General features: G+C 48.3%; 1 protein-coding gene across 2 annotated transcripts in view; it reads left to right on the forward strand.

The window, feature by feature from the left end:
- The first annotated feature begins 509 nt into the window (after window positions 1–509).
- nrf1 (nuclear respiratory factor 1) overlaps window positions 510–12801 on the forward strand; it is a 34232-nt gene continuing 21940 nt past the window's right edge. Inside the window, exons 1-5 of one of the 2 annotated variants that reach the window (XM_072453791.1) lie at window positions 510–620; window positions 1565–1718; window positions 1912–2026; window positions 2127–2253; window positions 5079–5219. In XM_072453791.1, the coding sequence (XP_072309892.1) occupies window positions 546–620; window positions 1565–1718; window positions 1912–2026; window positions 2127–2253; window positions 5079–5219 (612 nt within the window). In that variant the 5' untranslated portion in view covers window positions 510–545. The remainder of the gene's footprint in view (window positions 621–1564; window positions 1719–1911; window positions 2027–2126; window positions 2254–5078; window positions 5220–12801) is intronic. The other variant, XM_072453792.1, reaches the window with a different exon arrangement.

The following is a 12801-nucleotide window of genomic DNA, read 5'->3' on the forward strand; positions in this document are numbered from 1 at the left end:
CAGTCATGTCTAAACATCAATGATAATGTTCACAATTTCTTGCCATATCGCCCAGCTCAGCTTCAGTCATTTATTATTATATGATATTATATCATTATGTATCATATTTGCTTCACATTAACGGTATCTAAAAAATTGGCCTCATACTCTAAGAACATGTTTGACTATTTGTGCAAAGCAAAAACACACTTTGTTATTATATTGACATAACCGTTGAATATACTGGTCAAAAAGCGCTGCTTGAATATTAAATGAGGCCCAAAAGAGACATTAGCCTTTTCTAAAATTGTATAAGATATAGTGATTGCTGTCATTAAGTCACATTCCTTTATCCTCGATTAATTTGTAGCTGATATAGTTTGTTTCTGCATGTTTAGTTTTCTTATCACTTCTTATTTTCTTCATATTTGCACACTACTCTTCACTGTACTGGGAAGTTTTAAACATATTATGACAACATGCCTAATTTTGATTCCATTTGTTCCTCGTTTCCTCCTCAGTCACTTTCTTCTTCCTTGAGCTGTAACAGACCTGGGTTTGCAGTTATGGAGGAGAACACAGTTCACCAAACAGAGCACATGACCACCATCGAGGCCAGTGCGGTCAGCCAGGTCCAGCAGGTGTGTATAAGCAGCTGTTTCTACTAAAACCATCGACAGTGCTTTCCGCTGATATTGGCACAGCCGATCAAATCGATGGCGATGGAGGTTCAGCTGTAGTCACGTCTGCAGTTCTAAAAAAGTAGATGTAAATGTAACTTTTTGGGAATGTTCCACAGTATGGCATTAAACCCATCTATCTAACAGCTATTCAATTATGGGTGTTTTTATTGCTCAAAAACATGCATCCTTACTGTGAGCGCCTCTTCACAGTTCTGACCTGTAACTTGGGCTGCTTGTCTCCTAGGAGATAGATTCATGTTTAATTCCATACTGAGAAACAGTATCAAGTAAGCCTAGAAGGTGGCAGAACCCACACCAGAAAAAAATAAAAACACTAGAATTTTACGTTTTAAAGGACACATATTATGCTAAATTAACTCTTTTTAGCTTTTAACCATGTTACAGCATTATTCTCATCAAAAACATACTTGGACCCTCTGAGCCTCAAATACTCTGTTCTGAATTCTGCAGATTCGCAACGTCATAGATAGAGCCCCGAGATCTTCTGTCATGTTTTAAATTATTTGATTCCACAAATCATCGCCAAACTCGTTCAAATCACATTAATTAGCATTCATTAACACTCATTGTTTTTCTCCCCTATGTAATTCCCTCTGCAGCCAGTTTTAATTGAAACACATTACTTCATATCAATTATTTTGTAATTGAGACGAAGGTACTAAAGAGCATGGTTAAAGGTCAATATCAACATAAATAATGCATACTACTTCTCCTTTAATTTCCAAGGAGACCAAAGATTTGTGGTATTTTTTGACTGAAGATTATTAAAAAAAAAATCTTGTCTCATCTTATTTGTCAGGTGTGCCACTGTTAGCGGAGAGCACTGTACACATCACCATTCACAGATGTGTTTCTAAATTTTGAAATCATTCTGTCTTAAGTTTGTCCAGGTGCACGTAGCCACATACACAGACACGGCGATGCTGAGCGCCGATGAGGACTCCACATCGTCCCCGGATGATGACATGTATGACGACTCGGACATCCTCAACTCGGCGGGGACTGATGAAGTCACGGCACACTTGGCTGCTGCAGGTACATCCAATTTAATCAGTCAAAATCAAAGAAATGAGTGGTGTAATGCTTGATGTTGACCAGCAGATGGCAACATTTGATTGTTTAAAATGCCTCCTCCAGTTGAACTTTTTGTTTGCAGCTGAAGTTATGATCAGTAATGGGTTTGCTTTCCTCCATGTTAGACTTTAAAACAATATTTTCTGTCTTTTAGGACCTGTTGGCATGGCAGCCGCAGCAGCTGTAGCTACTGGGAAGAAAAGAAAAAGACCTCACATATTTGAATCTAATCCATCAATTCGCAAGAGGCAACAAACGCGGCTACTAAGGTTTGAGAGAGAAAAAACAGTGATATGAAATTGAATTAGGATATGAATTTATTTTATGATTTTTAAAATTGGTTATAATGTTAATGTGTCTGTTTTTCAGGAAACTCCGGGCCACACTGGACGAGTACACCACCAGAGTGGGACAGCAGGCCATAGTGCTGTGCATCTCTCCCTCTAAACCAAACCCTGTGTTCAAGGTTTTTGGCGCTGCTCCTCTCGAAAATGTGGTCAGTTTGAATTTGTGTTAAGTAATATTATCTGTCCTCACTGAATAATGTTGAAGGAAATGTTATTGTGCATTTATTATTGCTACTGCAATATAAATATATATTATGCTTTCTTTCTCCCAGGTACTTGGTATTAAAGTACAATTTAAATAGATCATCAATTTACATTTTGTTCATTGTCAAATATTGGAACTAAAACAGCTCAGTAAAATAAACGGGTCCATTTACTTTCTGTTCAAAACTGAAAGAAAGAAGCCCCGCCTCTTGTGAAATTTCACCATAACAAGCAGTGGATTGTCATTGTCACTGTGTTTTTATTTCTGTAAAAAGACATTTTTAAATCAATGTTGCCAAATCCTCAAAACATTATTATTGTACAGAGAGCCCAAATTTATCATATTTTGGCCCAAAGTATCGTACAATACAACAACAATAAGACATAAAATGTGTGTGCAATGTCTAAAAAAGAACACAACAACGTTAGGAGTCCCACACGCCCATCTCCCATCACACACACAGCCAGACACTCGCACACACACAGCCAGACACTCGCACACACACAGCCAGACACTCGCACACACACAGCCAGACACTCGCACACACGCAGCCAGACACTCGCACACACGCAGCCAGACACTCGCACACACGCAGCCAGACACTCGCACACACGCAGCCAGACACTCGCACACACGCAGCCAGACACTCGCACACACACAGCCAGACACTCGCACACACGCAGCCAGACACTCGCACACACACAGCCAGACACTCGCACACACGCAGCCAGACACTCGCACACACGCAGCCAGACACTCGCACACACGCAGCCAGACACTCGCACACACGCAGCCAGACACTCGCACACACGCAGCCAGACACTCGCACACACGCAGCCAGACACTCGCACACACGCAGCCAGACACTCGCACACACGCAGCCAGACACTCGCACACACGCAGCCAGACAATCGCACACACGCAGCCAGACACTCGCACACACGCAGCCAGACACTCGCACACACGCAGCCAGACACTCGCACACACGCAGCCAGACACTCGCACACACGCAGCCAGACACTCGCGCACACGCAGCCAGACACTCGCGCACACGCAGCCAGACACTCGCGCACACACGCAGCCGGACACTCGCGCACACACGCAGCCGGACACTCGCGTACACACGCAGCCGGACACTCGCACACACGCAGCCGGACACTCGCACACACGCAGCCAGACACTCGCACACACGCAGCCAGACACTCGCACACACGCAGCCAGACACTCGCACACACGCAGCCAGACACTCGCACACACGCAGCCAGACACTCGCACACACGCAGCCAGACACTCGCACACACGCAGCCAGACACTCGCACACACGCAGCCAGACACTCGCACACACGCAGCCAGACACTCGCACACACGCAGCCAGACACTCGCACACACGCAGCCAGACACTCGCACACACGCAGCCAGACACTCGCACACACGCAGCCAGACACTCGCACACACGCAGCCAGACACTCGCACACACGCAGCCAGACACTCGCACACACGCAGCCAGACACTCGCACACACGCAGCCAGACAATCGCACACACGCAGCCAGACACTCGCACACACGCAGCCAGACACTCGCACACACGCAGCCAGACACTCGCACACACGCAGCCAGACACTCGCACACACGCAGCCAGACACTCGCACACACGCAGCCAGACACTCGCACACACGCAGCCAGACACTCGCACACACGCAGCCAGACACTCGCACACACGCAGCCAGACACTCGCACACACGCAGCCAGACACTCGCACACACACAGCCAGACACTCGCGCACACACACAGCCGGACACTCGTACACACACAGCCAGACACTCGCACACACGCATCGAACAACTTTTCCCCCTCAAGTTCTTAACAATAATAACATATGGCATTAAAGGTTAAACAACATGCTTCTAAAGAGTGAGGCTCTGGGACTATGAGAGGTGCAGCGCTGTCTCCTGCCCGGTCCCTGCTTGGTCACAGTCCTGTCACAGTCCTGTCACAGTCCTGTCACAGTCCTGCCACTTGCCCTGTCCCTTTTCCTGTCCCTTTTCCTGTCCCTTTTCCTGTCCATTTTCCTGTCCATTTTCCTGTCCCTGTCCTGTCATTGTCCTGTCACTGTCCTACCCTGTCACTTGCCCTGTCTCTTGTCCCTGTCACTTGCCCTGTCTCTTGTCCCTGTCCCTTGACCTGTCCCTGCCCCTTGACCTGTCCCTGCCCTATCCCTGGCCTGAACAAACACCGTAGCACTGAGCTCACACAATGGGCGCTCTGACATGTCTGACATGTTACGTCCAGCAGCATCCATGGTCTAATAGCATGTCATAAACAACTCTTTTGCACAAATGGCTCACATCGCTAACATTATTAAACCACGGCACTTACTGCATTATTAGTTTTCCTTGTCACAGTGACAACTTCGGCTTTCCCTTTTAAGGAATTATCTGCGAGATAGCAATACAGACAATACCATTAGCCATTAGTTTGAAGTGTTTTGGGAGTGCAGAGTGCACATGTCCGTGATGCCAGAACACACCCACACTATGTTGTACTGGTATTGTAGTGTTAAGCACCAGACGAAACCATAGTGTCTCCTTTAACCTTAAACTTCGTAAGCGTTTTGGACATTTTCTGTTTTGAAATATTAACTCAATATTTTACTTTTTTTCCTATATCTCCCATCTCTATTGTTGATGGTATTTAATCTTTTCTTTTCTTTTTGCTCAGTTTAACTAATTGTTCAGTGCATTGAGCTTCCTTCCTCTCCGCTGTGTCCAGGTGAGGAAGTACAAAGGCATGATGCTGGAGGACCTGGAGAACGCCCTGGCAGAGCACGCTCCGGCCGGGGGCGATCTGGCGTCCGACCTCCCGCCTCTCACCATCGACGGCATCCCTGTGTCTGTGGACAAGATGACTCAGGTAAATCAAGTGTTTCCAGTTTGCAAGGCCAAAGAGTGTCCAGGAGAGAGCGCTTGTGGGCAACATATCTTAACACAAGAATTGTATCCAGTGTAGCCTGGATGAAGTATTTTCAACAATTAAAAGGAATTCAGTTTTTATTCCTGTAGAAGAATGACAATCTGGTTTTAAGATTATTTGTCAGCTCTTGTTTATTCATTAACAGTTTCAAACTAACACAGTTTTGTTGGATGGAAATAATGCACAGTTTTGAGTATTTCCAAAGAATAGGCGCATAAATGAAAAACAAAAGTGAAATCATAATTTTATTAATCATAAGGGACCTCTTCTATCTTGTATTACATGCTTTTTATAAATTCTACTGAACTTCACTATACCTTGATATGTAAACAGGCTTTTGCAGCAAACATACTGACATGTGCGGCACATTTAAGATACTAAAGTCTACTGTTAAGAGAAACAGCCACATTTCTTCCAACAGGCCCAGACAACGTCCTGACAGCTCTTGACATATTTGGAGCCAGATCATTTCTATGTCCCATGTCAAATCAGGAATATCTACATCTATATATTTCTAGAATACAGTATTTCCTCTACTATATATAGCATAACCACAGGGTATGAGTACGAGCAAATCTATCCCTCCATGACCATCCACCTCTCCTATCATGAAGTTAAGGTGGAAGAACCGTTTCGAACCGTTTCATGCTTTTCACGTAGTGCGTTGTGCATATTGAGGTCATATTTTAACAAAGCATCAGCAAGTTCAAGTATTGCACAAAAGGCGAATGGACCATAAAATGAATCACGAAAGGGCAGAAATATCACAGCAAAGTTTTAGTTATACGCAATAAACGTAATATTCAAATTTTTTGCACATCTCCAAAACAACAATTGGGACATTATAAATTATTCAATATATCCCCAACCTCTAATGTTACTTCAAACTGAAGGAGAAGTTAAAGTAAGGTTTCAGAAAACTACTGAAATTTACAATTTCTCAAGATGACTGATATTAATAATAAGATATAAATTATAATGGAAAGACAAATTCATATGTAACTGATGTCAGAAAGGTTTTCTGTGTAAGGCTGCCCCAAATAAATTCTGTTTGCTGTAACCCGACCCACCATTTTTCAAGTGGGAAGGTAGGTAGGTAAATTCTTTTTTCTTTTTTTTAACTTTGAAGGCAAAAAAAAGATCCAAAATTAATTGGATGTTTGGTGTAACCCTACCAAATTTTTTCAAGTGGGTAGGTAGGAAGTCAAATTCTTTTTTTTTTTTTTTCTTCTTTTTTTTTTACTTTAAAACATAAAACAATTCCAAATTTGTATATAGAATTGAATGATAATTTGCCTATGAAATTAAGTTAATATTATCATTTATCAAAAGAGATGCTACCGTAAATGTACAAAACAAAAAAATGAATAAGTCCACCCAATAAACTATTTTTATACAGGACAAATTATTTTATTTTTCGGCCATTTTCATGTCGTAGAATCGTCGACGTCTTGGTCATCATATATGACAAATTCTGCATATTTCAGCCACTGTCAAATCCCGTTTTTTCTATTCTGCCAGTGACACGCAGTGACCGCCAGGGGTCAGGCTTCAACAGACAATAACTTGAACGTTCTCCGCTCGTGTTAAGTTTCATTTTCATTTCTTTTTCGGCTTCATAATATTTTCAGCGAGTTCAAGTGATACAAAAATATTCAACACGGCGCTTTTTTGAAAAAACGGTCGGTGAGTCGGCGAAATATAAGAAAAAGACAAAATGCTGATATTTTTTTTTCAGTCGGCTATAATTTTGACGGCTCGGTCGGGTTACGGCAAACAGACATATTATTTTGCTCTGCCTAATGTGTAATTTTTTTATTTATTTTTTAAGTTCATACTTAACTGCAGGGGTTTCAAATTGATATTTCTAAATTGAAGGTTTTTTCCTATTCACCTTGTTTTGAACGTTCATAATCATTCATCCCGATCTGCTGTGCGGCCACTGTATGTTTGTTGCGATTAATTGTGCGATAAATGCTACTGCTGCGTCAGCTTCTTGTGTTTGGGTTTTTCATGGCAACGGCCACTCCTCTGGTCGGCTCTTGACTCCAGGGAGCAGGGCTTGTTTACGGGGCCCCACTGTGCCGCTGACGCACTCGCCTCATCAGCAGCAGAACATGTGCTAGTATGAATGTGGTCCACTGAGAGAGCTGTGTAGAAGTCTAAGCCAATCACAGGTGCGGGACAGTCCTTGGAGGGCAGGTGGAAGATGGTGCTTGTTTTTCAGCACATTGAATTGGATTATTGTGAGTAAGATTGTCGTCTTACTTGCAGCGATGCCTTTCTTTGAGATGGTACATTAAAAACAACAAGCTGTTAAATAGTGCTGTGAATAATGTCAAGATGAATAAATTACTATGGTAAAAAATATACAAATATGGTAACCATGAATAATTTAGAGGGCAACGATGTCCGACAGTCATTCCTGTAACATATTTAAGGCATAAATCTGTTTTTTAATTTCTTCACATGTTTTATTCATATACAATTAATTTAAGTTCAATATGTGCAGCATGTGGCTCTGTTCTAGCTCACAGCTTGGCAAACACTTTCAAAAATTCACACATTCACAAGTCATTCCATTTTAGTGCTGTTCCTGTTCAGGTAACTTTAGGTAGAATTGTTTTACAGTTGGCGTTTGCTTCCATACACAACACACAAGGTCAAATAAATATGTAATAGATTACAAACAATTAGAAAGTACCCCAGAGCTGATTTAAAAAAAAAAAAAAAAGGATACTGCCGCTCCTGTCACTGACTTTTGTGTTACTGTCGCTCCTGTCACTGACTTTTGTGTTACTGTCGCTCCTGTCACTGTCGCTCCTGTGCTCCTGTCACTGTCGCTCCTGTCACTCTTGTTTTCCCTGTCACTGTCGCTCTTGTGCTCCTGTCACTGTCGCTCCTGTCACTGTCGCTCCTGTCACTGTCGCTCTTGTGCTCCTGTTACTGTCCCTCCTGTTACAGTCGCTCCTGTCACTGTCGCTCCTGTCACTGTCGCTCCTGTTACTGTCCCTCCTGTTACTGTCGCTCCTGTTACAGTCGCTCCTGTCACTGTCGCTCCTGTTACTGTCCCTCCTGTTACTGTCGCTCCTGTCACTATCGCTCCTGTTACAGTCGCTCCTGTCACTGTCGCTCCTGTCACTGTCGCTCCTGTTACTGTCCCTCCTGTTACTGTCGCTCCTGTCACTATCGCTCCTGTTACAGTCGCTCCTGTCACTGTCGCTCCTGTCACTGTCGCTCCTGTTACTGTCGCTCCTGTTACTGTCGCTCCTGTCACTGTCCCTCCTGTCACTGTTGCTCCTGTCACTGTCGCTCCTGTTACAGTCGCTCCTGTTACAGTCGCTCCTGTCACTGTTGCTCCTGTTACTGTCGCTCCTGTTACTGTCGCTCCTGTCACTGTCGCTCCTGTTACTGTCCCTCCTGTTACTGTCGCTCCTGTCACTATCGCTCCTGTTACAGTCGCTCCTGTCACTGTCGCTCCTGTCACTGTCGCTCCTGTTACTGTCCCTCCTGTCACTGTCGCTCCTGTCACTGTCGCTCCTGTCACTGTCGCTCCTGTTACTGTCGCTCCTGTTACTGTCCCTCCTGTCACTGTCGCTCCTGTCACTGTCGCTCCTGTCACTGTCGCTCCTGTCACTGTCGCTCCTGTCACTGTCGCTCCTGTCACTGTCGCTCCTGTCACTGTCGCTCCTGTCACTGTCCCTCCTGTCACTGTCGCTCCTGTCACTGTCGCTCCTGTCACTGTCGCTCCTGTCACTGTCGCTCCTGTCACTGTCGCTCCTGTCACTGTCGCTCCTGTTACTGTCCCTCCTGTTACTGTCGGTCCTGTTACTGTCCCTCCTGTTACTGTCGCTCCTGTCACTGTCGCTCCTGTCACTGTCGCTCCTGTCACTGTCGCTCCTGTCACTGTCCCTCCTGTCACTGTCGCTCCTGTCACTGTCGCTCCTGTCACTGTCGCTCCTGTCACTGTCGCTCCTGTCACTGTCGCTCCTGTCACTGTCGCTCCTGTCACTGTCGCTCCTGTCACTGTCCCTCCTGTTACTGTCGCTCCTGTTACTGTCCCTCCTGTTACTGTCGCTCCTGTCACTGTCGCTCCTGTCACTGTCGCTCCTGTCACTGTCGCTCCTGTCACTGTCGCTCCTGTCACTGTCGCTCCTGTTACTGTCCCTCCTGTTACTGTCGCTCCTGTTACAGTCGCTCCTGTCACTGTCGCTCCTGTCACTGTCGCTCCTGTCACTGTCGCTCCTGTTACTGTCGCTCCTGTTACAGTCGCTCCTGTCACTGTCGCTCCTGTCACTGTCGCTCCTGTCACTGTCGCTCCTGTTACTGTCGCTCCTGTCACTGTCGCTCCTGTCACTGTCGCTCCTGTCACTGTCGCTCCTGTCACTGTCGCTCCTGTCACTGTCGCTCCTGTCACTGTCGCTCCTGTCACTGTCCCTCCTGTCACTGTCCCTCCTGTCACTGTCCCTCCTGTTACTGTCGCTCCTGTCACTGTCGCTCCTGTCACTGTCGCTCCTGTCACTGTCGCTCCTGTCACTGTCCCTCCTGTTACTGTCGCTCCTGTCACTGTCGCTCCTGTCACTGTCGCTCCTGTTACTGTCGCTCCTGTCACTGTCGCTCCTGTCACTGTCGCTCCTGTCACTGTCGCTCCTGTTACTGTCCCTCCTGTTACTGTCCCTCCTGTTACTGTCGCTCCTGTCACTGTCGCTCCTGTCACTGTCGCTCCTGTCACTGTCCCTCCTGTCACTGTCCCTCCTGTCACTGTCGCTCCTGTCACTGTCGCTCCTGTCACTGTCGCTCCTGTCACTGTCGCTCCTGTCACTGTCGCTCCTGTCACTGTCCCTCCTGTCACTGTCCCTCCTGTCACTGTCGCTCCTGTCACTGTCGCTCCTGTCACTGTCGCTCCTGTCACTGTCTGTCGCTCCTGTCACTGTCGCTCCTGTCACTGTCGCTCCTGTCACTGTCCCTCCTGTTACTGTCGCTCCTGTCACTGTCGCTCCTGTCACTGTCGCTCCTGTCACTGTCGCTCCTGTCACTGTCGCTCCTGTCACTGTCGCTCCTGTTACTGTCCCTCCTGTTACTGTCGCTCCTGTCACTGTCGCTCCTGTCACTGTCGCTCCTGTCACTGTCGCTCCTGTCACTGTCCCTCCTGTCACTGTCGCTCCTGTCACTGTCGCTCCTGTCACTGTCCCTCCTGTCACTGTCGCTCCTGTCACTGTCGCTCCTGTCACTGTCGCTCCTGTCACTGTCGCTCCTGTCACTGTCGCTCCTGTCACTGTCGCTCCTGTCACTGTCGCTCCTGTTACTGTCCCTCCTGTTACTGTCGCTCCTGTTACTGTCCCTCCTGTTACTGTCGCTCCTGTCACTGTCGCTCCTGTCACTGTCGCTCCTGTCACTGTCGCTCCTGTCACTGTCGCTCCTGTCACTGTCGCTCCTGTCACTGTCGCTCCTGTCACTGTCGCTCCTGTCACTGTCCCTCCTGTTACTGTCGCTCCTGTTACTGTCGCTCCTGTCACTGTCGCTCCTGTCACTGTCGCTCCTGTTACAGTCGCTCCTGTCACTGTCGCTCCTGTCACTGTCGCTCTTGTGCTCCTGTTACTGTCCCTCCTGTCACTGTCGCTCCTGTTACTGTCCCTCCTGTTACTGTCCCTCCTGTCACTGTCCCTCCTGTCACTGTCGCTCCTGTCACTGTCGCTCCTGTCACTGTCGCTCCTGTCACTGTCGCTCCTGTCACTGTCGCTCCTGTCACTGTCGCTCCTGTCACTGTCGCTCCTGTTACTGTCCCTCCTGTCACTGTCCCTCCTGTCACTGTCGCTCCTGTCACTGTCGCTCCTGTCACTGTCGCTCCTGTTACTGTCGCTCCTGTTACAGTCGCTCCTGTCACTGTCGCTCCTGTCACTGTCGCTCCTGTCACTGTCGCTCCTGTTACTGTCGCTCCTGTCACTGTCGCTCCTGTCACTGTCGCTCCTGTCACTGTCGCTCCTGTCACTGTCGCTCCTGTCACTGTCGCTCCTGTCACTGTCCCTCCTGTCACTGTCCCTCCTGTTACTGTCCCTCCTGTTACTGTCCCTCCTGTTACTGTCCCTCCTGTTACTGTCGCTCCTGTCACTGTCGCTCCTGTCACTGTCGCTCCTGTCACTGTCGCTCCTGTCACTGTCGCTCCTGTCACTGTCGCTCTTGTCACTGTCGCTCCTGTCACTGTCGCTCCTGTCACTGTCGCTCCTGTTACTGTCCCTCCTGTTACTGTCCCTCCTGTTACTGTCGCTCCTGTCACTGTCGCTCCTGTCACTGTCGCTCCTGTCACTGTCGCTCCTGTCACTGTCCCTCCTGTCACTGTCGCTCCTGTCACTGTCGCTCCTGTCACTGTCGCTCCTGTCACTGTCGCTCCTGTCACTGTCCCTCCTGTCACTGTCCCTCCTGTCACTGTCGCTCCTGTCACTGTCGCTCCTGTCACTGTCGCTCCTGTCACTGTCTGTCGCTCCTGTCACTGTCGCTCCTGTCACTGTCGCTCCTGTCACTGTCCCTCCTGTTACTGTCGCTCCTGTCACTGTCGCTCCTGTCACTGTCGCTCCTGTCACTGTCGCTCCTGTCACTGTCGCTCCTGTCACTGTCGCTCCTGTTACTGTCCCTCCTGTTACTGTCGCTCCTGTCACTGTCGCTCCTGTCACTGTCGCTCCTGTCACTGTCGCTCCTGTCACTGTCCCTCCTGTCACTGTCGCTCCTGTCACTGTCGCTCCTGTCACTGTCGCTCCTGTCACTGTCGCTCCTGTCACTGTCCCTCCTGTCACTGTCGCTCCTGTCACTGTCGCTCCTGTCACTGTCGCTCCTGTCACTGTCGCTCCTGTCACTGTCGCTCCTGTCACTGTCGCTCCTGTCACTGTCGCTCCTGTTACTGTCCCTCCTGTTACTGTCGCTCCTGTTACTGTCCCTCCTGTTACTGTCGCTCCTGTCACTGTCGCTCCTGTCACTGTCGCTCCTGTCACTGTCGCTCCTGTCACTGTCGCTCCTGTCACTGTCGCTCCTGTCACTGTCGCTCCTGTCACTGTCGCTCCTGTCACTGTCCCTCCTGTTACTGTCGCTCCTGTTACTGTCGCTCCTGTCACTGTCGCTCCTGTCACTGTCGCTCCTGTCACTGTCGCTCCTGTCACTGTCGCTCCTGTCACTGTCGCTCCTGTCACTGTCGCTCCTGTCACTGTCGCTCCTGTCACTGTCCCTCCTGTTACTGTCGCTCCTGTTACTGTCCCTCCTGTTACTGTCGCTCCTGTCACTGTCGCTCCTGTCACTGTCGCTCCTGTCACTGTCGCTCCTGTCACTGTCGCTCCTGTCACTGTCGCTCCTGTCACTGTCGCTCCTGTCACTGTCGCTCCTGTCACTGTCCCTCCTGTTACTGTCGCTCCTGTTACTGTCGCTCCTGTCACTGTCGCTCCTGTCACTGTCGCTCCTGTCACTGTCGCTCCTGTCACTGTCGCTCCTGTCACTGTCCCTCCTGTTACTGTCGCTCCTGTCACTGTCGCTCCTGTCA

The sequence above is a fragment of the Eucyclogobius newberryi genome, unplaced genomic scaffold (genome assembly GCF_026437365.1).
Source record: "Eucyclogobius newberryi isolate DKJ021-1_F unplaced genomic scaffold, fEucNew1.0.hap1 SCAF_2, whole genome shotgun sequence".
NCBI classification, from domain to species: domain Eukaryota; kingdom Metazoa; phylum Chordata; class Actinopteri; order Gobiiformes; family Gobiidae; genus Eucyclogobius; species Eucyclogobius newberryi.